Consider the following 24,016-nt stretch of genomic DNA (forward strand, 5'->3'; position numbering starts at 1 on the left):
AGTGCACTGAGAGCTTGCTGAAGAACCCACAGGTCACAGTAAGTAAGGACAAAAGATTTTCCTACCAGGTCCTTAAGAAACCAGTCAACCAACCTTCTTCCCCTCCCAAATCTCGAATTGCTCCTGAATTCGCAGAAGTCCCTGCAATTTCTCCAAGCCTGGGTGTTTTTCGGAGGCCTGCACCGCCAAGAATGGCTGTATCTTCTTCCACAAGCTGCCTTCTCAATCACTCACCCCTACCTTGGGCTTCCCACGAGTCAAGAATGACCCTCCACCGGCTTTCTGGTGTGTGGCGGTCAGTTGGTCAATACCTCCCCCAGTGAAGCCCGTCTGGCTGGTTTCTGCATTTTCTCTACTGCCCTTAGGCTAGCTTGGAGGCTCTCAGGGCGCAGACAACCATCCCTCAGAAACAGATCATCCTGCTGCCGCCTCATTACCTGGTGGTCGTTTGTGCACAGCTGGGTGATAGAAATCATGAGTGTAGCCACAAAGCATGGGACACGCGCGAGGAAAGACAGGGTATCTGACTGGCGGAAATGAGGGTCGTTTCATATGCGTGTTTTTGCTACCTCTAAATGCCCATCTAGGTGGCGTGCATCCTCCTACACAAAGCTGAGGCTGTGAGGGGTCATCGGGACGATGCTGACTTGCAGTGAGTCTGCATAACACAGCCACACACTGCCTGGCCCCACACCATCATCACCATGAGAGTTAAAGTTTATTGTACCAACCTGGCCGATAAACACATGTGGGGTTGATTGAAGGGCAGGAGGATAAATGGCTTGGTGAGTCTTGCCTTTCTAGTTCTTGGGTCTCTTGCTTTGTGACGGTCGGACCAGGTGCCGCTGCCTTAGCTAGTTCCCTGCTTCAGCTGGCAAGGCTCACTTCCTGCAAAACATCTCCGAGGAGAAGCTGCATAGACCTATGCTGATGCAGCCCTGGGTGCTGGAGCAGCCGTGTGGAGACCTCTACCAGCGCTGAGATGCTTACGTGTTCACTGATTCGGCTTTCCTCCTGCAGTAGGTGTCATAGTGTGTGCTTTGTGAGATGGAGGAGGACTTTGTGGATTGGTAGCAGACATAGGGGTTAATGTTGGACTTGTGGGCTTGGGCAGGGATGTTTTCTTGATGTGCACTACCCTTTATATAAAGCTCTCTTATACATATGAGTTTCTGTGGAATTGTTGCTCTAATATACCCAGACTAACACCCCATCATGGCTAGGTTTGAGTCCAATGGTGCAGCCACCATGTCAATAAGATTGGATGGGTCCTCACGGTCACTTTTCCCAGACCCTATTGTTGAGTAAGGTTAGCAGTATATGCCATAACAGACAGAAAGATCGGTGCTGAGAAAAGTCACTTCTTTAAAAAAATACCTTAAAAAGATACACATTTTAGAAAAAGAAGAGAATTCACTTCTCTTGCTCTTCTTTAGTGTGAGTCCCCACCACGTGGAAAAGCAGACGACAGAGAAACCCGCATCATGGTCTGCTGCATCATGTGCCCACAACCCGGTGTTAGGATGAAGGCTGCAGGGGTCTGTGTCTCTGCTGATGGAGGCCAGAACGTGGGCAGAGGACTGTTCCAGAAGGTTGGTGGTGGCAAGGGAGGGATTCTGCTAAGGCCACATGGAAAGGTGAGGCGCTCTTCCTGCAGGGGACCTCACACCTATATCCCGCAAAGCACAGAGCCACTGCACGTTGATGAACACTTTGGTGGAACCTGCTGATCAGGACCAAGAACCTTTTGGGACAAATGCATGCCTGGAGGTTCCCTCAGTCTCCCCACAGGACTCCTCCTGCTGACCCATGGAGAAAAATCTCTGTCACCCTTTAAGATGAGGGGGCAATGGCTTGGCAGACCCGGTCTCAGCTGTCCTATCTACGGAGCCGGACACTCTAGGAACCAGGTGCCCCAAATGCTTCTACTTCTAACACCAAGTGGCATGACGACGTCACTTCAAACAATGCTTTCAAGCCTAAGATGCAAAACAACCCACATTTTCCTAAGAGCTTAAGGCATGCCCTCAGTTTCCTCCTCTCCACAATGAAAGGACACAGCCGGTCCATCCCTAAGGTGTCTTGCATCTCTGTAGGCCCACTCATCGAAAATGACAAACCGGCCCCTGCAGGTAGGAGTGGAGAAAGAGGGCAAACTGCAGGCGCGAGGACTCCCTTGCCGATCCCCTTCCAGCTTGGCACAGACAGGCCCGAGGGTGGCGCCCTGCCCACGGCCCTGTCCTCAGCTAAACATCTGGATGCCCTGGTGTGTTTCACATTAGATCAGAAGCAAGATGGTCTGGCCCCTACCACCCTAATAGGTTCTTTGGCTTAAAATATTAAAACCAAATATGCTTAAACTTATTACAATTCAGCATTCCACCCCTCCAACCTTTCCGGTGGAAAAGAGCAACTCCCGCGAACACAGGAATAGGCATCACGCTTCCGGCAGAGTAACTCATAAGGAAAATGCCACACCAGAAGCTGGGAGTCATGCTGCCGGCTCCCGGTGCTCACGGCAGACCAGGTCCCTGGGAGAACGGGCGGAGCCCTGCTGGTTCTGCCCACGACTCCCAAACCCATGAAGCAGAAGACCTACTAGAGTTCTGGGTTGGAATTTAGAAACGCACACCAATAGCATGACCAGTTTCACTCCGCCATGCTTCTATTCAAGTTCTTGAAAAGCTAGGCCAACACAGCTCGTTTTAACCCTGGAAGAGTGAAATGCTCCCGTGTGCTTATGGAAATGACCCCGACCCACAGTGAGACCCCCACGTGACAGAGTAGAACTTCCCCACAGGGGTTCTCCGGGCTGCAATCACCTCTCTAAAAAGGCAAAAATAGAACGCTAGCCCTCCAAAACAAGACTCTGAGGTTATAACCCCCTCACAAAGATGTGGGTGCATTATGACATATATGGATCATTAAATGTGTTTAAGGACCCTGGCAGGGCCAGAGTTAAGTACTCCGCCTCTAACGGAAAGGTGGGCAGTTTAACCCCAAACATCAGCTGCTCCGAGGGAGAAAGAGGAGGCTGTCTGTGTCTAAAGGCAGCTGGGAAACTCTATGGGGCAATTCTACTCTGTCCTACAATCGACTCCATGGCAGCCAGTCAGATGTCTTTTTAAAACCTACTAGCTCCGGATATGATTGAAATATCGAATTGTAGGATATGTGGATGAAGTGTCAATAAAACAGTTTAAAAAACAGAAATAATAAATAAGACCTACTAGTTCCCACTGAACTACAGAAAGCAATAAACAAAAACAAAAATCCCATAAGCTAAATCTATCAGAAACGACCTGACTCGCTGAAGCCTAAGATGCTCCCTAACGTTCCCCCTCCTCTCTGACAGACACCACCTTTGGCTGGAAGTCAGCCCCTTGGCATTACAGAAGGAGCAAGATCCACCCGATGCCCCTCCAACTACAAAGATCAAGTCATAAGAGAAAGCTACAACTGCATCTTGGTCGGGGGTGGGGGAGAAGGCTGGTCTCTCCCACCTGGAGGGACTAAGCCCTGAGTGGACACGTGTGCGGGGTGGGGAGCAAATGCTGAGTTTCTGCAGAACGCAGGCTGAGCAGGTATCTAAAGGAACAGAGAAGTGAGACATCCAGAGCATGGCAAGCCGAGTCCAGCCGGAACCCACAAAGTCCCTTCTAGCTCAGGATACCAGACTTTTGATTCGTGGCCTGGCCCTGCTTCTACCCTGAGACTGAAGCAAGTGACCCCAAACCGACAGAGGAGTCCAGGGTTCAAAAGAATCAAGGGTATAGAAAGCAGACTCTGAGACATTCCATGTAGTCCACCTTATATCCTGAAACCAGAACTGGCTATTAAACATGGGCATGACTAGAGACCACTGGCTGGGAATGCAAGGGCCAACCTGCAGGCCCACTCACGACAGGCGAGAGTTTACCTGGTCTTACTGGACGTGCTGCCCCTGTGCCCCAGTAGGCTCAAGACAGGAGATCCCCAAAGGCAGGTCCCTTTAGAACAGGGCTGGGAACCTTTTTTTGTGTGCCAAAGGGTCATTTGGATCTTAATAGCATCATTTGAAGGCCAAAGTAAATGATGAACTTAAAAATCAGCTGGCTTTGTTAAGGAACATGTAATGCACTCACCCCCACTATGATGGCTGGAAGGGGGCTTCTCTCTGGTCAGAGGTATGACGACATCAGCTGGGATTGGATGGCTCTCAACAGCATCACAGCCCGTGCTTCTGTCCTGTCCCGTTTTTCCAGTACTACAAACAGCTCCATCAGATGACTGAGGGTGAGCGACCACACACACACACACACACACACACACACACACACACACACACACACACACCCCTCCCCTCCCCCCCTAGAACAGCTAGCCATCTCTGCACAGAGTCCTGGGGGCACGGTCCGAAAAGCGCCGGGCTGCTAACCACACATGGAAGGTTCAAATCCACTTGCTACGACATGGGAGAAAGATGAGGCTGGCTCTCTGTTCCCGTAGAGATTTTCAGCCGTGGAGAACCTTCCGTGACGCCACGATGAGTCAGAATCAACGTGATGGCAGACGTCCTGGTGGGTAGTGAGTTCCACCATGCGCTGCTTACCTCCAGGTCAGTGATTGGAAACCACCAGTCACCACTTTGGGACAGAGAGGAAGCTTTGTATTCCCATAAAGAGTGATTGTCTTGGCAAGCCGCGGGGGAAGTTCTACCCTCTTCTGTAGGGTCACCATGAGTCAGCATGGACTTGGCGGCAGTGGCAATGTCTCCACAGCAAAACTGTTCATTGTTTTAATGAAAAAGATGCTTTCAAGTTGCACTACCATTTAGCAGTGATAGGAAGGTGGGTGGGAGGACACTTCCATTAATTGTAAGCCATTAAATATAGAGAAACACCCTAAGTTAACTTGCAAGAAAATTCTCATCTGGTACTGTGAACTTCTCTGAGGAAGCAGTAATATTGTGAATCAGGCAGGGGGTGGCAATGGCATATCATCAGATCATCGCTTCTGTATCCTACTACGTAACCACTTCATCAAATCTCCCAGTGGCTTGCCCAGCCCCGCAGCCCAGTTCCTTCCCATCTCCCTCTAAGGGAGGCCATGTTTATTAGCACGTGCACAGTATACAAGGAGAGCTTTATTTCAATGTCCAGGAATTGGACTTAATCAAAAGCAACGGTGACACTTGCACACAGCCCCTAAAAGGCGTTATCTACTGAGACAGATCCCGACAGACTACCCTCATGTAAAAGCCCCGCCGTGTCAACACTTCACACCGACAATGGTTGATTGCATCTCAAAAGCCTCCGCTGCTAATGAAGTCACTTTAACCACTGGAAACAACAGGGCAAAATGACACAGGGAAAGGACTACAGGTCTGCCAACATCAGCCACAATAAACCCTTCAAGCTTTCAAGCTTCAGGAGGGCAAATATAATGAAGGGGGTGTGGTAGTTACATGATTTCGTGTCAACTTGAAGTGTAGGGGTGGAGTTTAGCCTCTCAATAGGTCACCGCCTGATGGTGCCTCCTTGTGGGTGTGACCTACTCAGAAGGAGGGTCCTGGGAACCTCCCCTTCTCCCTCCTGGTTTACCTTCCGGCTGACGTTGCCCTATGGAGAGACCTGCGTAACCCCTGGAGATGGTCCACCACCATTGGATTCAAAGACTTTGCACCCACCAGCCAGTGATGATCCTGAATTCTGCCATCATTGCATGTGGCTCCGTGGGTCTGAAAAGGGACTTATGGACTTGATCTGGACTGATTTATTGATAATGTCTTCTTGATATACATTAAAGCTCTCTCACACACATGTGAATGTCTCTGGATTTGTTTCTCTAGTCAACCCGGACTAACGCAGGGCCTTTCCTGCAATGCACTGCTCGTGACTATCCAAGTTTTCCCAAGCACTGTACCATCCTGGACTGGTGCTGGGGCTCTGGGATATATAGGGTATGAGATATATGCCCAAGGGCAGGCATTTGGGAAGATGAAATCATAGCAGAAAAGGTGTTGAAGTTAGTAATGAATGTGGATATATCCGGATAAGATGTGGATTCATGTTGTCCTGTGTCTGAGGCCATGGCTGATTGGAATGGAGTTGTCACAGTTAACTGGCCAACCCTCGGAGGGGAGAGAAGTTCCTGTTAAAGGGAGGGAGGTCACATGGATGTGCATCAGGGATTCACTGTCTCATTTCAACCTGATCGCTCACCTACAGGTTGGGCCTATCTATCCTCACTGCTCACAGATAAATAGTGCAAAGCCAAGCAACCCAAGGGCTCAAAAATAGCAAACTTCCTGCCAGGCTCTGAGTCCCCAAAGCCACCTCTCTCCACGAGGCCAGTGCTGCCGGGGGTCAGAAGGAGAAGACCACGTAGCAGAAGCATGAAAAGTGTTCCTTGGCTTCCCACGCTGTTTGCAATAGTTTGTATAAGTACATTTTGGCTGAATGAAGCGTTGATTCCAATCATGGTGACCCCAAGTGCTATAGAAGAACGCTGCCCGCAGCGTTTTCAAGCTTCACTCTTCACGGATGGGACCAAGAGGGCTTTCTCCCTCCCAGAGAGTTGCCAAGGGCGAGTGAACCCCTGACCTTTCAGGGAACAGCCGGGTGTTTAAACACTGTGCCACAAGGGTTCCGCGGTATGTGCGTGAATTTCAAGTTCCCTCTTACATACAGGAAATGACCTCAAAGTGTACTGGTCATCCTACTGAATGGCCATTCCCAGTACCTGCATTTGAAATAGTGAGATGACACTATGTCCCATGATAGTTGGGACGGCCAAGTACCATGTTGCCACAGCGAGGGGGTGGCTGTAGGCACTTCACCAACAACAGGGAAGTACTTGTCAGCCTGTGCAGCCCTACAGAGACATGAGCTACTGCGGGACATGGTCACATCGTAGGTGTGTGTGTGGTAGTTATTTAATCTGGTGTCCATTTGGGACTTGAGAGGATTAAGGGTATAGGGGTGGACTCTGGTCTGTCACTCAGATCTCCTGAGCTGGAGAAACCACATGGACCTATCCTGATTTAACCAGATTTCTAAAGCCGGAGAAGCCACGTAGAGACCCCTGCCAGCGCCGAGATGCTTACAACGCCACTGGATCCAAAGACTTTCTACCCACTGGCCTGTGATGCATCATTGCATGTGTTTCGTGAGTCTGAAGAGGACTTTATAGATTGGTATCGGCCATATGTGCTAATATCTGACTTATGGGCTTGGACTGGACTGAGTTGGAATGCTTTCTTAATGTACAATTACCCTTTATATAAAATCCTCTCTTATACAAATATGAGTGTCTATGGTTTTGTTTCTCTAATCTACCTGGACTAACATCTACACAAGCACATACAGCGCCAACCCTGTGCACAACGGCTGCATGACTTTCCAAACCACCCCTGAACAGATCCAGAGGAAATCTGTGTGGAGAGTCCAATAGGAAACCAAGTCTGTGAAAGGACCACTTAAAAAAAAATAGACTGATGCATATATTTGAGTCATAGAATTTTTCTTAGGGAAAAATCTCACACATGGACACCCGTAATGCCCATCTATTTACTAACGGCGACCTTTCCTTGTGTGCTGAAGTCATCTTTTCTAAAAGACACTCAAATGAAAATCCTCAAGTTAACATGATTTCCACAGCTCCTTGGTGATTCACCAGAACACGATTGTAACCGGAAAGGACCATTGTGTGAATTTTATGAAGTCTGCGTTCACCGCCGGGCACTGGGGAAAGGTCCGAGACCCGGGACGCTCCCTCCCCTCCTAGTAAATGTGGCAGGTGCTAGAATTCATGTTTTTGGTTCCGACGAGCCCTACATCCTCTGTTTATGTTAGAAACTCTATGTCAGCAGAAATGGAGATTAACTCCGAAACTTTCCAAGTCGCTAGTGTAAAGCTATATACAGAGTGGACTTGAACAAACGCTTAATGACATTGAAAGGATTTAAAAGTTGGCTTTCTCAAGCTTGTGAAATGCAGAGCCTGGCAGCGACTATGTACAAAAATCACATGGAAAGGGGGCATAAATACTGGTGAAATTTCAAACTTTCCAGACAAATTAAGAGGTCAACTCCACTCTTGGTTAAGCGACTACTAATTTTGCCCCAGCATCTTCTAAGCCCTCTAAAATGTCAGAACACACGGTGGTGGTAGCAACAAGAACCCCTTCTTTCCGGAGGGTATTAGATTTGGCTGAAGAGTGGGTGCTGAAAAGAGGTTTCCTTTACTTTTCATAGGAACCTAGCTGGTCCGCAGGTTTTGGAGCTGTGTTGCCCTGGCGATTTGGTCCTCCCAGGATGCTGGGAAGGCACAGAAATACAAAGCACTCACAACTTAGCCTTGTAACCAGGCCCCGGGCAGAGCCTATGAAATATGAGCACATTTGTCAAGACTCCTGAGTGGTGCTCTCCCCAATTGAGGGCGACATCAGACATGATTCAAGAAGCGGACTGGAGTCCATGCTGGTGAATTTCTCATGCCCAGGAATAATGAAATGCCCTCTGACCAAAGCTGGTGAGAGCCAGGCTGTAGACGCCGAGTGAATGTTTTCCCTCAAGATAAAAAAGGCCGGGACAGCTGCTGCCTCCACTTAACACGCTGGCCCATGTGAACCACTGCAGAGCTGCTGAACGGCACGGGCTGCTTGGTTATCTTTCGGACAGTCTGTGACGGGTTTTGTTTCCTACAGAAAAGGACTTTCTAAAATAAATACATAAACAAGCTTCATATCCCTTCATATAAAAATTTAGTACTGTTTGTAAGTGTTCAAAAAAACATAATGGCTAAGAAAACGAAAACTCTCTCTCACGGAACTGCACTCATTTTGTCCGGAATGTTGGATTTCATGTTCAGCGTGGAACTATTCAGCCACAGAAGGTAGACACCTGCCTCCTGGACAACAGACCCGGTGTCGTTGGCCAAGCCCTTGAGAGGAAGGTGCGCACAACGTTTCCGAGGGTCCCTGTGTTTTCTAGTCACACGAGAAACTTCAAGGCACAGGGGATTTTAATTTTAGAAATCCATTTGGTCTCATCATTGGAACTGCCAAGTGAATTCTAATGTGGGCAGTCCAACCTTTAGAGAATGCATTATGATGATAGGTGTTAGCTGGTCTGCGGTCAGCATGATCCGCCCAAGAACGCTTACACAACCGGCCTGATACTTCCTAGGGGGTAGGGAATCAATCTTCTACCATCTCAAAGGGAGCGCTGGTGGTGAAACGGTGAAGCACTTGGCTGCCGACCAAAGGGGTGGCAGTTCAAACCCGCCAGCCACTCCAGGGGAAGGGACATGGCAGTCGCCTTCCATAACCCAATAGTCGGCCTGGGAAACCCAAGAGACATGGTTCTACTCTTCTCCAGAGCGTCACTCTGAGTTAAAATAGATTCCAAGGCCATGTGTTTTCTAATCGTCAAATTCTACCGATGTTTGTTCTGTTGGGTAAGAAGTGATATTGGCTCAGACCATGACCAAGTATTTGGTCGATGCCTAATATGAAGGTAAGGGATCATGAAATAACAACAGGGGCTCGCAGAAGGAAAACATTTTCCAAAAAGGATTTAAGATTGAGATGAATGCAATATTGGCAAAGCGCATCTCATTATTCCTTTGTAACAGTAAAACCCCAAGATAGGAAGGTGACAATTTATTTACATGGCCATATATAGATCTCTGAGCACAAAGTAATAATTTAAGTGAAACACACACACACACACAGAGTCCCTGGTGAATTAATTCAGCGTTGCGTCTTTACACCGATTAGCTCGCGACACTTGGGGCAGGGTGGCGTCCAACTCTGACTTTCAGTCAGGGCTCTGTGGCTCAGGACAATGGGCGAGACACGGAACTGGTTAAACTCTTCATCCCACGGCAATCTAGGGAAGCTGCAGTCATCAGGCCGGTGGCATGAGCAGCTGTCTTTCCGTACTCCATTTCACTGACAGTAGGAGAGCGAGAAAGACAAGCAGAAAAGGCCGAAGTCTGTTCCCGGCCGCCTGTTTCCACAGCTGGAGACGGGCACTTACCCGTCTAAATCCAGCATCTCGGGCTTAGAGACTCAAGTGGGCAGTGTTAGGTTGCACAGCTGTGCGAGCTGACCCTTCACGAGTCCCCATCAGTTTCCCCAGCCTCAGTCCAGAAAGCTTCCAAACACATTCTGACCGTCCACCCAGTGTAACTACTCTTGCTCACTATGACCAAATGGGGCAGATACAAACAAACAAATAAACACAAACCAAGCCAGTAAACTGTAGCAGGACTGGCCCAAAGCAAAGAGCCACAGAAGACTGGTCCCACCAACACGGCTTATTTTAATGGCTAAGCAAGCCACGCTCAAGCACTTCCCAGAGTTCCTCTACATCCCTGATTGTTTTTAAAGGCCGATGGGAGTGTGTGTGTGTGTGTGGGGGGGGGGGGGGTTTCACAGGCCAGCCCTGCAAGTGGCTTTTCAAGCGCGGTTCTAACAGGCTGGGGGGCGGCTGGCTCACTTTGGGCAGACCGATTGAAGATGTGAAACGTCTAAAATTCTGAAATGCTAACTGGCTTCAGGGACGGATAACGAAGGGACTCGGCCACACACACATTCCTGGCCCTGAAGGCCTCCGGGCGGCGACAGGGAGGATGCCATTTGCCGGGCCCCGCAGGACAGGCTGTGGGGCTCACTTACCAGGGCGCCAGCTCCAGTAGGGCCAGGGCTTTTAACATCTCTCCCCTCTGGACTTTGGTGCGTCTCCTCTGACCCCCGGGTCACAAGGATTCGGAAGTGCTGCTGCCCGGCGTTTTGATCTTGCTGGATCTTAAACATACAGCCTTGGCCCTGGGGCGTCCTCTCCATGCAGTTAGCCCCGCGGCTCTCGGGTCCCCGGCTGCTGCAGGCCGGCCTCTCAGAGGGGCTCTGCCTTTCGGTCGGGCTTACCCGTTCCATTCTGGGCTGAGTGGGATATGAAGTGCTCCTTTCTAGCCGAATGCGGGGGTACCTCACCAACCGATCACCCTTGGTGCCAGTGAACCCAAAGTTATAGTCACCCCCGGGGCCCTGGAAGCCTGGTGGGGGCTGCTGCAACTGGAAGATGAAGCACCGCTTCCCGGAGTTCCCAGAAGCATCCGGAACGTGCTGCAGGGACCAGCGCCGTGGCTCAGCAGACTCCGACCCGAAAGGCATCAGTCTCACGTGGTGCGTGTCCACACTGGATGCCCGGTGCTGGATCCTGACTCCGCTGATGTTCAGGCCCGGGGGGCTTTCGCGGCCAGCCATGCCCACAGTGAATGGGGCCTCGGCGTCCTCCGGGGTGGCCTCGACAGGCGCCGAACAGAACGCCCAGCGGCCACAAGGGCTGGTCCCATTGGCCTGGTGCCCTAAGGCCCGGGGTACTCGGGGAGGAGAGCTCTCGGGGCTGCCCCTCTCCGAGGTGTCCTGGGAGCTGCTCAGGGATGAGGACCTTCGCATGGGGCCAGCGCCGTCCTCCCGGAGGCCCGGGCACACGCAGGGCAGCACGTCGGCCAGGCCGTCGGGAGGTGTGCACTCATCCGGGAGGCCGTCCCGGGCCTTGCGCTGCAGGGAGATCTGCATGGACGAGCTCCGGGTGGGCCGCGCCTCCAGGCTGTTGAGGAGCTGCGGGATGAACATGGACGTGCTCCGCTTGAGGGAGCCCACGCTGCCCGGCAGGCCGCCACCACCTCTGCCACTGCTGCCGCCACCACCACCGCCACACTCGCTGCCACCATTTTGAGCACACGGGTGCGGGCCGCTGCGCCGGGGCAGCGTGTGGAAGGCCATGCAGAAATCGTCCTCTTGCTCCCGGTCCAGGATCTCCGATTCGGGGGCCGTGTTGCTCCGACTGGAGCCAAAATGAAACCGAAGCCGATGGGCCATGGCACACAGGGGGGCCGGCAGGGAGAGGGGGGGCGGCAACAGCGGCCCCAGCACTGCCAGAAGTCAAACCCCAAAGACATCAACTCCAAGAAAAAGTGTCCCATCTGCCAAACCGTTAGCACTGCGGCAGCGGGAGCGACAGATAGCAGAAATAACCCAAGTGGCGAGCGGCATTCCAGGCATGATTGGATAAGAGGGGTGCGCGCACGTCCGCGCAGGGACCGGGGGTAGGATGGCCAGGGCCACATGACCGCTCGCTTCCTTCCCCCCTCCCCCCCATGCCAGCCCCGTGGGCTTAGGCTTAGCCAGCTTCCCCCCTTCTCGCTCTCAGAGTAGCTTCCTTTTTTAAAAAACAGCAAGAGCCTGAAACGGCACCTTCTCAGCTGCCGCTTTCCCATCAGACAGGAGTGGCCCCAGCAGGGAGCTCTCACAGCTGACCAGGGCAGCGCAGACGCCGAGCCTCGCTGCTATAAATCGAAAGCCCGTCGTCCCACAAGCACGCCAGCCAGCGCCGCCACGCCGTCGCCCAGGCAGGCCAGGGGGTCATGCTCGCAGCCCGCACCGCCTGGGGTCCCACCTCCCTGGCCCCTTGCCCAGCTACACCATGGAAAGGGGTTTAGGTGTCCTGATTACACTTTCACAGCGTCGGATGTTATGATGAGCCTGTTATTTATGACATCACCACACTATCACTACGGAATGCAAACTCATAAAGCAGGCTACAAATACGATTACACACCCCACACAATGCAGGCCACGCCCCTCCGTGCTGAGACCTCAGGCCCCCGCCTCTGCCACTTTTTCATCTAGTAGGCATGTGTATACAGACTCATATTAGAGGGGGGCTTCGAAATGTTCGTGGAAAAGATGGAAGTGAAAAACAATGGAGTGTTCCCAGGAATTTTTTTTTAGGTCCTCGTGTATCACGAGGTGGTCAAACATAGGTGTTGCACCCAAGATAAGGAACCCACCTGGGGAAAAAAATAGATCCCTCCACATATGCTAGATAGGGGCAAAGAAACAAAACAAACTAAGCAAACACACCAAAAACCCAACCACCACTAACAAAATAAACACACAAGAAGACAACATTGAACCAAGCTGTGCATATGGTTTCTGTATGGATGAACTTTTTACCCTCAGCCCTCTGCCCCCAGCAAGTGCTGTCTGGAGCTGAGGGTCCAAGTGAGAAGCCATCTTCTATCACAGCTAGACGCACACGCCCGCCAGGGACCAGAGCAGACCAGAAACAAAGGGAAAACAGGCTTGAGTAGGAACTCTGCTGTGCGTTTTAAGAGCTTGCTGTTCAGAACCGGGTTCTTACCAAAGAGAATTATTCAGGGCAGTGGTTCTCAACCTGTGGGTCGTGACCCTTGGGGGGGGGGGCCTGTCAAACAACCCTTTCACAGGAATCGCCCGATTCATAACAGTATCAAAATAACAGTTATGAAGTAGCAATGAAAATAACTTTAAGGTTTGGGGGTCACCACAACATAAGGAATTATATGAAAGGGTCGAGGCATTAGGAAGGTTGAGAACCATTGATTTAGGGGAGAAGGCAGGGTGTGGGGGAGTTCCAGGCGCCAAAGTGTGACACAAAAGTTCATGTTGCAGTGCTGGAAGCATGACTTTGTCACAGCTCTGGAGTTGAGGGGGTGGGGCGGGGCAGAAGATGAACCCTCTGACTATATACACCGAATCTCTCTTTCGAAAGGCTGGTGTGTCCTGTGCCCCGAAAAACCTCGAGAGGGAAATGGAAGCTAGTTTGTTTAGCTGTTAAAACACCTAGTTTAGTTCCAGCCGAGTCAAAAATTGTCCTAACTGGATTGTCCCCCTGGTTTCACAGGAGCCAGACTGCAGATGTCTTGGGGCAAAGTTAGTCGTGATCAAGGAGAACACAGAGTTTCAGATAAAGCTGTCATTGACACAGGATTTCGCAAGAGTTCTGTACACACACTGGAAGTCAAGTTGGGGGCTCATGGCAGAGTAATGCCATCAACAAAAGTTGTCGTTTAGGTAGCACAAATGGGAAAATCCGTGTGTGTGTGTGTGTGTGTGTGTGTGTGTGTGTGAGAGAGAGAGAGAGAGAGAGAGAGAGAGAGAGAGAGAGAGAGAGAGAGCGCGACTGTGCGTTTTCATAAGGAAAAATAATCAAATCGATTATTAAAACATCTCACAATAAAAGAAAACATCTGACGAGGCAATTCCTTCCTGTCTGATTACGCCTCGTCTGGAAGGAGTGTCACTGTGCTCACGGGGGTCAAAGGGGAAGACTGAGTCTGTGGGTGCCTCTGGGGACACTTGTTACAACACGGGCTGCTGTCAAATGTACAGAGTCTTCTCCAGGGTGAGAGAAGCATGCTAAGGAGTTTTTAAACGCAACCCTCTACAGTTTCTTACTCAATAGAGGCAGAGCAACCTCGTGCATGGAAAGGCGACTGCTTTGCATTGCGAGAGTGTAACTAACTAGTGCCCAAGGAACACAATGTTGCACTCAAAGCAAAGGCTCCGGAATCCACATACTTCCGCAGCCAAGGTGTCAGAATGGCAAGCTGGAACCTGCAGACTTTCTAACTTGAAGAAGAATGCAAAGCTTATAGAGTGGAGCAGACGACCAAGTTCTGGAGTAAACTGAAAAAACTCGAGCTATTCAAAACTGAGAGGTTCCCATTGGCATCTGCAGGGGGTGGTGATAAGAAACACCCCCTTAACCAAACAGCTGAGCTCCGTTCCTGGAAAGGTAAATTTGAGTATAACAGATTGAACAAAGTTTTCCTATCACTTTGGAGATTAATTTAAAGGCTTGGGAGGAACACGATCGCGTTTCTTTTTCATAATAAAAACACACAGCTCGTAGGTACTGAATGCAGACACTCCCCTGGAAAATGAAATGCCCTAGACCAGATTCACTTCTGAAACCACATTTTAAAAAGAAAAGGTCAGTTACGTTAATTATGTGTGTTTATGTACCAAAGTAAAAAAAAAAAAATCTATCGCTACAAAATCACTTAAACCAGAGGTTCTCAACCTTCCTAAGGCTACAACCCTTTCATACAGTTCCTCATGTTGTGGTGACCCCCCCAAACATAAAATTATTTTCGTTGCTACTTCATCACTGCCATTTTGCTACTGTTATAAATCGGGCGACCCCTGTGAAAGGGCCATTTGACCCACCCCCAGGGGCAGGGGGACACGACCCACAGGTTGAGAACCGCTGACTTAAACCATTAAACCAAGTCTCAAAACGCATGTAGCTGAAGGTGACCTATCCTCCCAACTAGGTCTGTATTCAGGGAGCTCTTCTATTTATGCCCCTTTGCATCCTTTAGTGACCCACATCTGTTCCTTTTTAATGTTAGTTATTTGGGGAATAAAAAAATGTCTGAAAGGGCAAGATGAAGGCCCTAGCTACTCTTGGAGGAGCAGGTGCAAGGTCATGATGAAAAAACAATGCATGGGGCACCATTCTTGGCCCTGGTTCACACCAACGGTGTTTTCAATTTTCTGAAAACTTCATTACAAGTCCCTGCGAGCTGTGTCCTTTTGAGAAAAATCTATCAAGATCAGCCCGCCCTTCAGAATACGGGGAGAAGAGAGAAAACAGAGAGATGACCTCTGTGCCTTGATTGAACGGGGCCCTTGGATCCCTCTGGAAGCCACCGAAGACACCCATCCACTGACTACAGACACGTTTGTACCTGTCTCGTGTGGAATAGACTGGTGTGCATATGAACCGAAGCCCAGTAAGTAAGTAGCAAGGCTTTCTGAGCCGCCCCCTTGGAGTCAGATGGGACGTTAGCCGAGAGCAGTCCTCTACCTGTGGTACATCTCGCGTTCTTCAGAGGCGCTTTCTAAGACTCTCCTCCTATGGGCACTGCTACTTTTTAAAACATAGCTTATTTCTACCTGCTAAATATAGATTCACTTTTTGCTCTCTACTGTTAATTAGATTTCTGTTTCCCCAGAGAGAACTGCTGTGGATCCAGTCTGGGTCCGGGTACAGTCTTGCAGCCTGGCTTATATTTTCAAACCTGCAAGGTGTGTTTACCAGGACCGATGGCCTCTTTACAGATCAGCCTACTGTTCTGCATTCCCAACATCAAAGCATAACCATACGGCCCGATACTATCGCTGGTGACCTCCATCAGCATTTACCGAGACGCACACACCGGGTCTCTGCCCTAGCAACACAGAAATATTTGTGAGAATTATGAACTTTAAGCTAACAGGAGGACATACAGGCGGATCCTCCTTGGGCAGACACACTATCAGAAGTAAACAAGAGTTTTAAAGAACTTTGAGAAAATCAATTACTTTTTTAAAAAAAAATGAGGCTAGCTTAAAAATACACAAACAAAAAATGTTTGTCTACTTACCAATCTGTTTTCATCAAATACTTCAAAAAGGAGCCGGTGATTAGATGGGTTCACCTACAAAGGACATAGACAATATTCAAAGGATGGAACAAGGGGCAGGAAAAACAGAACCGTGTTTTGTTTTCTAAGGCAGCCAACTGCATTGTCCCATGTAAGCGTGTTTTCTGCCCTTCTGGAAAGCTACCTCTGACAACACTAACTACTCATGGAAGCACATCAGAAGGAAGGACTCGTGGCTGCAGTTTCTGACGTAAGTTCCCGAATCTCCTCTGCAAACAGGCATCCCAGAGCTACAAAAGAAAGTCACATCTTTACAAAGGCCTACGGCTTGTGGGTACCAGGGAAGTCAACCCCATGTGACAACAGAGAATTGATCCATAGAGGGTTCCAGACTGGAGCCTTTTCTAGACTGTAATTTTACAGAAGTTGACAGCAAGGTCTTTGTTCCATAGCGTTGTTGGGTGGGTATGAACTGCCAACCTCTTGGTTAGCAGCCTAATGCTTAACCATTAGGCCACCAGGGCTCCCTCACTAGGGTCTACACCTGAGGAAGTCCCTTAGCCCCAGTACAAGAATGAGGGGAAAGAAAGTCATAGACGCAACACCAACTTACAATGCTCTTACTAGGCACTGCTACCTGGTTAAATATTAAAATCCCACTGTGTTTTGTATTCCTGAAAGCAGTCCTATGATGGATCTTAACAGCCCGGTGGGCTGAATGAACTTGTTCAAAGATCTCATAGGTCATGGAAAGGACAATCGGGACCTGGACCGGGTGTGGGGGCTCCTTGCCCTTAGCAAGTCCCAGCTTTGGCCCATTGGAAGGACAAAGAAATAAGAGCACTTTCACCTCAAGCATGAGGCCAAACTCAAACAACTTGGGTGGTTTGTCAAACTAAGCAAAAGCTCAGCAGAATGAGCCTTAGCACCCTGGAGACTCAAGGACTGGTTAGTACTTACCAACCAGGAGGGAGACAAGGTGCTATGGAGGGGGTTGCTTTCCTATCGTCCTAGGTAAATCCCACCAAGCCCTGGTGATATAGTGGGGTAAGTGCGAAGTTGCTACCTGCCCGGTTAGTGGTGAAAAAACAAAACAAACCCAAACCCACCAGCTCTTCTGCAGGAGAACAAGAGGCTTATCTGCTCTCATAAGACTGTCTCTCAAAACCTTACCGGGAGGTTGGGTGGGATGCCTGTGAGCTGGCACTGAGCGCAGTAGGTACCGTATATACTCATGTATAAGCCGAGTTTTCCAGCATATCTTTAATGCGGCTTTTGTGGTAAAATTAGGTGCCTCGGCTGATATTCAGGTCAGCTTATACTTGAGTATATATGGTGAGTTCTCCAAGGAGTCCCCAGTGGAGCAAATGAAGAGGTGGGAGCCTCAAAAGAAAGGCCTGGCGATCTTGTTCTTAAAGTAACGAGCCACGGAAAACCTTAAGGAACACAGTCCTACTCCAATGCACACGAGGTCGTAGGATTCGGTCGCGTGGTAAATCCTAGAAACAAGCTTCCCTCACTCGTGGGGAATGTATTGCGGGAACTGGTGGGTATGGAGGCCTCAGGCAGCTTTACTCAGGCCACAGCTGTTGTGCAGGGCAGAGTCGAAGATGTAGCCCAGGTCACCCCAGGAATCCAGGTCTAGGGGTCAGGTTCAAGGTGGACAACAGGGCAAAGTCACATTGGACGGCCCCAGAACAGTGAGCATGGCACAGCTTGTGCCTAAAGGCCATCCGTCTGCCCCGAGCCTCCAGGTGCGATAAGCAGATGGACACTCAGTGTCTGACTGTCGCTCGGCTGACCAATGTGCCCTGGGGTCATAGCAGGATCTGGCCCAGAGATCTGGTACTCGATAAAAGTTTGTGGAATGAAAAAATTTAAAGCACCTTTAAAAAGAGCCAACTAAAATAGAACTCTTAGTACATTGGCATCTAAGATTAGTGGAACACTATTTTTGGGGGGGGGGGGTGAATTGGCTAAAATGTACTTAAATTCTGGCCAAAGTGTTAAACTGAAAGGCGCCTTGAGCACTTCGGAAACTCACAAATGGAAAGTGCAGTTGAGAGTAAGCGCAGGGCCAGTCACAGCTAGCTGGCCCCATTAGCTTCTCAGACCTTCAGAGAGGACTTTAAAATGCCTCGAGCAGAGGCTGCCCATGGTCTCCCCAAGTGCTGACACATCAGGGCCACATCACATCTCTGGACAGAAGAGAAAGCAGGTGTGTGTACAGCAACCCAAGCTCGGAGCACGGAAAATCCTCTTCTGATGGAAAAGAAAATGGGGCCAGCTATTAAGGGCAGTACTGGTCTTTCTTTCCTGTCAGTTATGTAACTCAGCAGAGAAATATCACCAGAATTTTTAGCGCACGCACGCACGCACGCACGCACGCACGCACGCACGCACCTCGACTGTCCCAAAAGTTCACTAGGCAGCAATCTCAGCGTGAATTCATATAGCTCCGTTATTTCTACAAACTGCTGGTCTGGACGGAGGAAAGACAAAAGCCGGAGGAAGCCTTACCTAACTCAGTGACATTTAAACCGGGACACAATGCTATGCTACGCAAATACACTCACACCAAATATTCAATGGCAAAAGTTGGTTTGCCAATTGGAACCTAATGAGTGCATTTTACGAGTCTTTTTTAATCACACAGCCTCTAAGTTTTATTCAATGTCTAAAAATAGCTATAACCCAAGTCTTCTGGAAAAATATCCATACCATATCTCCTAGAAAAAAAGCATGCTGTTATTGTACCTAATTTTATTATTTATTTATGTATTTTTTTAATTTCACCTAATATATAAAAGAAAAGTTTGAGTTGCGAAGATTCAACAAAGCAGTTGGGGACACTGTTCTCCTGTTTGCCTTCCTGAACATGCCCCAGGTGAAATAAAGACAGATTTTGTGGCCAGGGTCCCTATGAGTGGGACCGGGATTCCTTAGCTAGAGGTTTTTGATTTGGAGTCATAGTAAGGAGCCCTTGTGGTGCTGCGGTCAAGTGCTCAGCTAAGAATTGAAAGGTGGGCAGTTCAAACCCACCAGCTGCTCTGAGCGAGAACTATATGCCAGTCTACTTCCTTAAAGATTTGTGTCCTGAGAAAGCCGCTGGGACAGCTCTGCTCTGTGGTAGAGGGTCACCGCCATGAGTTACAACCACTCAGTGACAATGGGTACGGGTTTCAAAGCCAAACCCGCTGCCATCAGAGTCGATTCCCACGCACAGTGACCACACAGCAGGACAGAACAGAACCGCCTCTGTGGGGTTCTGAGACTGTCAATCTGTACGGGAACAGAAAGCCTCTCCTTTGTCCCTCCGAGTGGCTGGTGGATTCGAACTGCAGAACAATGAGTACCCCACGCCGTCACCAGGACTCCTTGGTTGACTCACAGCATTTTAAAACAGGGGACACACTAAGATGCTGCCTGACCGTTTCTCCTATGGTAAGAATTTCTCCGTGCAAGACTAGCGACAGCATTCCTTCCACACAAATCTCTCATGAAATCTCAAACTCGTCATCAGGCACAAAGAGCAGAAAATGAAAAACTTACTCTAAAATAAAATTCTTCATTCCATTTGGGGTTCAGCGTCTGGAAGAGAAAAGATCTTGTGGTTACCATGGACAACTTTACAGGGTTCGCAGCTGCTAGCGCGACTAGAGGTCCAGGTAGTCGTGTTTGCCCACACCTGCTTCTTGATCAAATAAAGAGCGAGTTCCAAAACCCGGAGCCAGTTATTCTAGAAACCAAACAAGAAGGGGAGGGGACACTCACATCCAAACACAAGATTCACAAATAGATGTGAAACCATGAACTGCCGATATCGCTAGAAGGAAAGTTATCAGGAACCCACAAGGGCCATCCTGATGCCACCCGAAAAATAGCCTTCACGAGGCAGGCCATGGGATGGGCGCTCTATCGAGAAGGAAATCAACTTTGCACACCTCCCCTTGCCTGCTCCCGCCCGCTTAGGAGAAGGACGGAGGCTCTCATCGCTCCAATCAACACTGAACCTGAAAACCATTTCATGCGGAACCATTCTGGCGGCCAAATTTCACCCGGACCACGAAGAAAAGTCCACAACAAAACCAGAGAATCCTTTCCACTCCCCAATATTACTTGGTTATATATATATATATATATATATATATATATTTTCAATGTATCCTTCAGTCCTGTCTGTATAAATGCATCCATGCATGCCTGCATTATTCTATTTCACTATCCATCTCCCCAAACACAGGCAAGGTACTTTGTCCTCAGAGTGGACAAAGGAGAGTCGGCCGACCCTTCTTCACAATTCAGATGAAGCATCTGCTATCTGCTAGGAAGAAAGGCAGACATGGACATGTGTGTGTACGTGAACTGCATGTGCAAAATGCTCAGAAATAAGCACATCTCTTACAAATCAGTAAGAAATGAGAAACGGGCTGAAGCTGGGACGGAAAACCCCCCAATCTCAGAGCAGCAATGGGTCTTTTGTGGTCAGAAGGATCCTTACCTGTATCAGCTTATTTCTTTTAACATAGCAGTTTCGGGGGATGGGGCCATAGGACGACTAAGAAATTAACACAAAGCCCCATAAAAAAAACACAGACCCCGAACCACACTGAACTGGCATTGAAAACCCAGCACGATCTCCACCCACAAGCCAGCACTAAATGGAAGCCCTAAATAACAAATGAGGTTACATATTTGTAGACATGCCTGGAGGAGGGGATGGCATAGGATGGGTGAGAGGGGGACAGAGGAGCTGGGGGGCTGGGGAGTGACCGTGCTGCAAGGTAAAAGGTGCTCTGCCTTGGGCACCCGCTTCACAGACAGCAATGAAGACAAAGGTGGGTGGATGGCAGGCAGGCGGGAGAAAAGAGAGACAGCATGAGACCACATAACAAATGCAGAATCCATCCCCGGCCATAGAGATGAGGCTGAAGGCCGGGTGAGACATTCACGCACAGCACACAAATCATACTAACCAGGAGGCGGGCGGGCAGGCAGGCGGCCGCTGGTGGCCACCACCTCGGGTGTGGAACAGGGAGGAGGAGGAGAAAGCACTAACTCTCACTGTGGGAGACAATACCCTGCAATCGCCAAACTCTCCAGCTGTGGTTTTCTGTTCTGGTTCAGCGGGCAGCGGGGACCCCAGGCTCCCCTTTCCCCGTGAGGCTGTCCGCCAGCCCTGCTGATCACGGAGCGGATGACAGTGCGAGCCAGGAACAATGGCTCTGTCCTTCACAGAAATCCTTCCCACTGCTCAGAACACCAGCGCCTGTTTTCAAAACAGATTTCAGATGCCAGTCCCAGGGCACGTCGCTGCCTGGCTCAAAATGACCTGATCGTAGGCAGGAGAGTGGCCACGTTTTTAAAGGAGCCATACACTCCAGGAAATGCTTCCCAGACTGCTGGGTTCCCAACAGCGCCCCCTCCCCTCCCCCCTCCACCTGCCACCGCCAAAACGTGGTGAGGGCAAAGAAAAAAGTCATAAAGGTTAAAAAAAGCAAGCAAGCATGCATCCTTTATAAAGGCTCAACTACAGGGTAGACCTTTTATTTATACACATGCACAGGTGACACACGTAAGCACAGTGACGGGATGAACACAGAACTACTGAAACTCGTCTGGAATGTCACCGCAGACCTCAAAATCGCAAAACAAAACAAAATCCCATGTACACGGGCGTGTTACTTTGTTGTTAACATATTTTACTTGTTTTTAGAGAGCAAGCGAGGGCCCTCTGGTCACAGCTAGCATCCCCTTTTGTGCCTGTCATTCTCCCTGACACGCTCCTTCACTGAAAACCACGCATCTATTTGACAGTTTTATAAAAGAGCAGGCCAACAAGAAATCCTTGCTTTTATTCGTTGCAGAAAAACAAAGCGAAAAATAAAATAAAATACTACTTGTAATAAGACTTATTTTGAGAACACCCCGTTTTTACAATCATTTTACTGAAACCAGGATTCACATCTTACCAGGTTTTAGTCAGGGGAGAATTTGGTGGATTTAACAGGAGGAGGATGTTTTAAAATGTGTCGAGAATTTTATATTGCCCCCACCCCAAGGGACTGAAATCTTACACTAAAAATGTCCAGAGTCAAAATACATGGTCAAAAAAGTTCGATTGAATGCATTGTGACTAAAATTGAGTATAGTGAAGACTGGACACCTACCTTTTTAATTGTTTTTGTCTGCACCAAAGCAAGTTCTCTATTCTCATCCGCCACGTACAATGAAAGTTTCACATATGGATCACTGTAAGGAAAAACGTCAGACTTAACAGCATTATACTTTTTATTAAAAACAGCAAAAACATCACAAAGAAAAGTAGCCAAACCGAGCTGACATACAAATACCAATGTGTGTCAATAGCACCACAAAGCAAACATAGCCTAAGCATGCCTAATAGACAATATACTCCAAAAAAATGTTGTAACAGGGTCAATACTCCAAAAACAGCAGACAAAAATAAAGAAATCTGCATTTTAACTAACTTAAGTGAACCACCGGAAAGTTCTCTCTACAATTAACTCCACAGGAGTCTGTCAGCATTTCCTTTGAGTCCAAACACAGGTTCTGAAAAGACCTCAGAATTACTGAAAGGTATGCAGAATTTGTTCAGATGAGCTGGAAAATGCAGTGTGAAGTCCTATTTTGCCATTTGACTCCCACTATGAAGGCCTAACAAATAATTATGACAAATTCTAATGAATTTGTTTTCGTTCACCATCACCAATACCTGCAGTCACAGAGACAAGACAACAAAGGGGAGGGTCTGCCCATCCAAGTTCAAGATTTGAGTGAACCGCAGCTGACACCAGTCTCCTGACTACAAGTCCCAGAGTTCTTTGCACAGAGCACACTTCATTCAATAACTGTTTCCTTGGGGAACAAGACCTTGGGCCAGAAAGGAATTAGGAGCAGTTACTTAATGGAGACTGTGCGCGATGACTTCAAATCCACTTACACCTAGAAATGGCTCAACTCAGAGCTCAACGGTGGTCAGACTACTGCAGTGGTGAGAATGAGGGTCCTGAAGACTGTCTTCCTTTTCGCACCTGAAATCATGCTAGCCACTGAAACGGGTCGTGGGTGAGGATCTCACTATTGGCAAGCCCGGTGAAATTTCTACCAATCATCCTTTAACTGGAAGCCGGATTGAGGGTTTGCCTTGTGGCTTCTACCACGACTTTGTTCCGGTTTATTCTGTAACCTTCTAGTCTAATTCCAAAGATCAGAGGACTTTTTTTAAATTGTTTTATTAGGGGATCATACAACTCTTATCACAACCCATATATTCATCAATTGTGTAAATCACATCTGTACATTCATTGCCCTCATCATTTTCAAAGCATTTGCTCTCCACTTAAGCCCTTGGCACCAGGTCCTCATTTTTCCGCTCCCCCCTCCTTCATGAGCCCTTGATAATTTATAAATTATTATTTTGTCATATCTTACCCTGTCCGACATCTCCCTGGCCTTCACCCACTTTCCTGTTGTCCGTCCCCCAGGGAGGAGGTCACATGTAGATCCCTGTAATCGGTTCCCCCTTTCCAACCCACTCACCCTCTACCCTCCCAGTATCGCCACTTACACCGCTGATCCTGAAGGTATCTTCCGCCCTGGATTCCCTATGTTTCCAGTTCCTATCTGCACCAGTGTACATCCTCTGGTCTAGCCAGACTTGCAAGGAAGAATTTGGATCATGATAGTTGTGGGGGGTGGAGGGAGGAAGCATTAAGGAACTAGAGGAAAGTTGTATTTTTCATCGG

At 48.9% G+C, this 24,016-nt stretch overlaps 1 protein-coding gene across 5 annotated transcripts in view; it reads right to left on the minus strand.

Moving 5' to 3' along the window:
• NEDD4L (NEDD4 like E3 ubiquitin protein ligase) overlaps window positions 1–24,016 on the minus strand; it is a 293,853-nt gene that overhangs the window by 120,356 nt on the left and 149,481 nt on the right. For 3 of the 5 annotated variants that reach the window (XM_075533195.1, XM_075533196.1, XM_075533197.1), the window contains 3 exons: window positions 22,418–22,499; window positions 19,800–19,838; window positions 16,248–16,301 (listed from right to left, as the gene is read on the minus strand). In XM_075533195.1, the coding sequence (XP_075389310.1) occupies window positions 16,248–16,301; window positions 19,800–19,838; window positions 22,418–22,499 (175 nt within the window). Of the gene's footprint in view, window positions 1–10,665; window positions 12,294–16,247; window positions 16,302–19,799; window positions 19,839–22,417; window positions 22,500–24,016 lie in introns of those variants that run through there. The other 2 variants (XM_075533194.1, XM_075533193.1) reach the window with 1 other exon arrangement.

This window comes from Tenrec ecaudatus, chromosome 15, assembly GCF_050624435.1.
Source record: "Tenrec ecaudatus isolate mTenEca1 chromosome 15, mTenEca1.hap1, whole genome shotgun sequence".
NCBI lineage: Eukaryota > Metazoa > Chordata > Mammalia > Afrosoricida > Tenrecidae > Tenrec > Tenrec ecaudatus.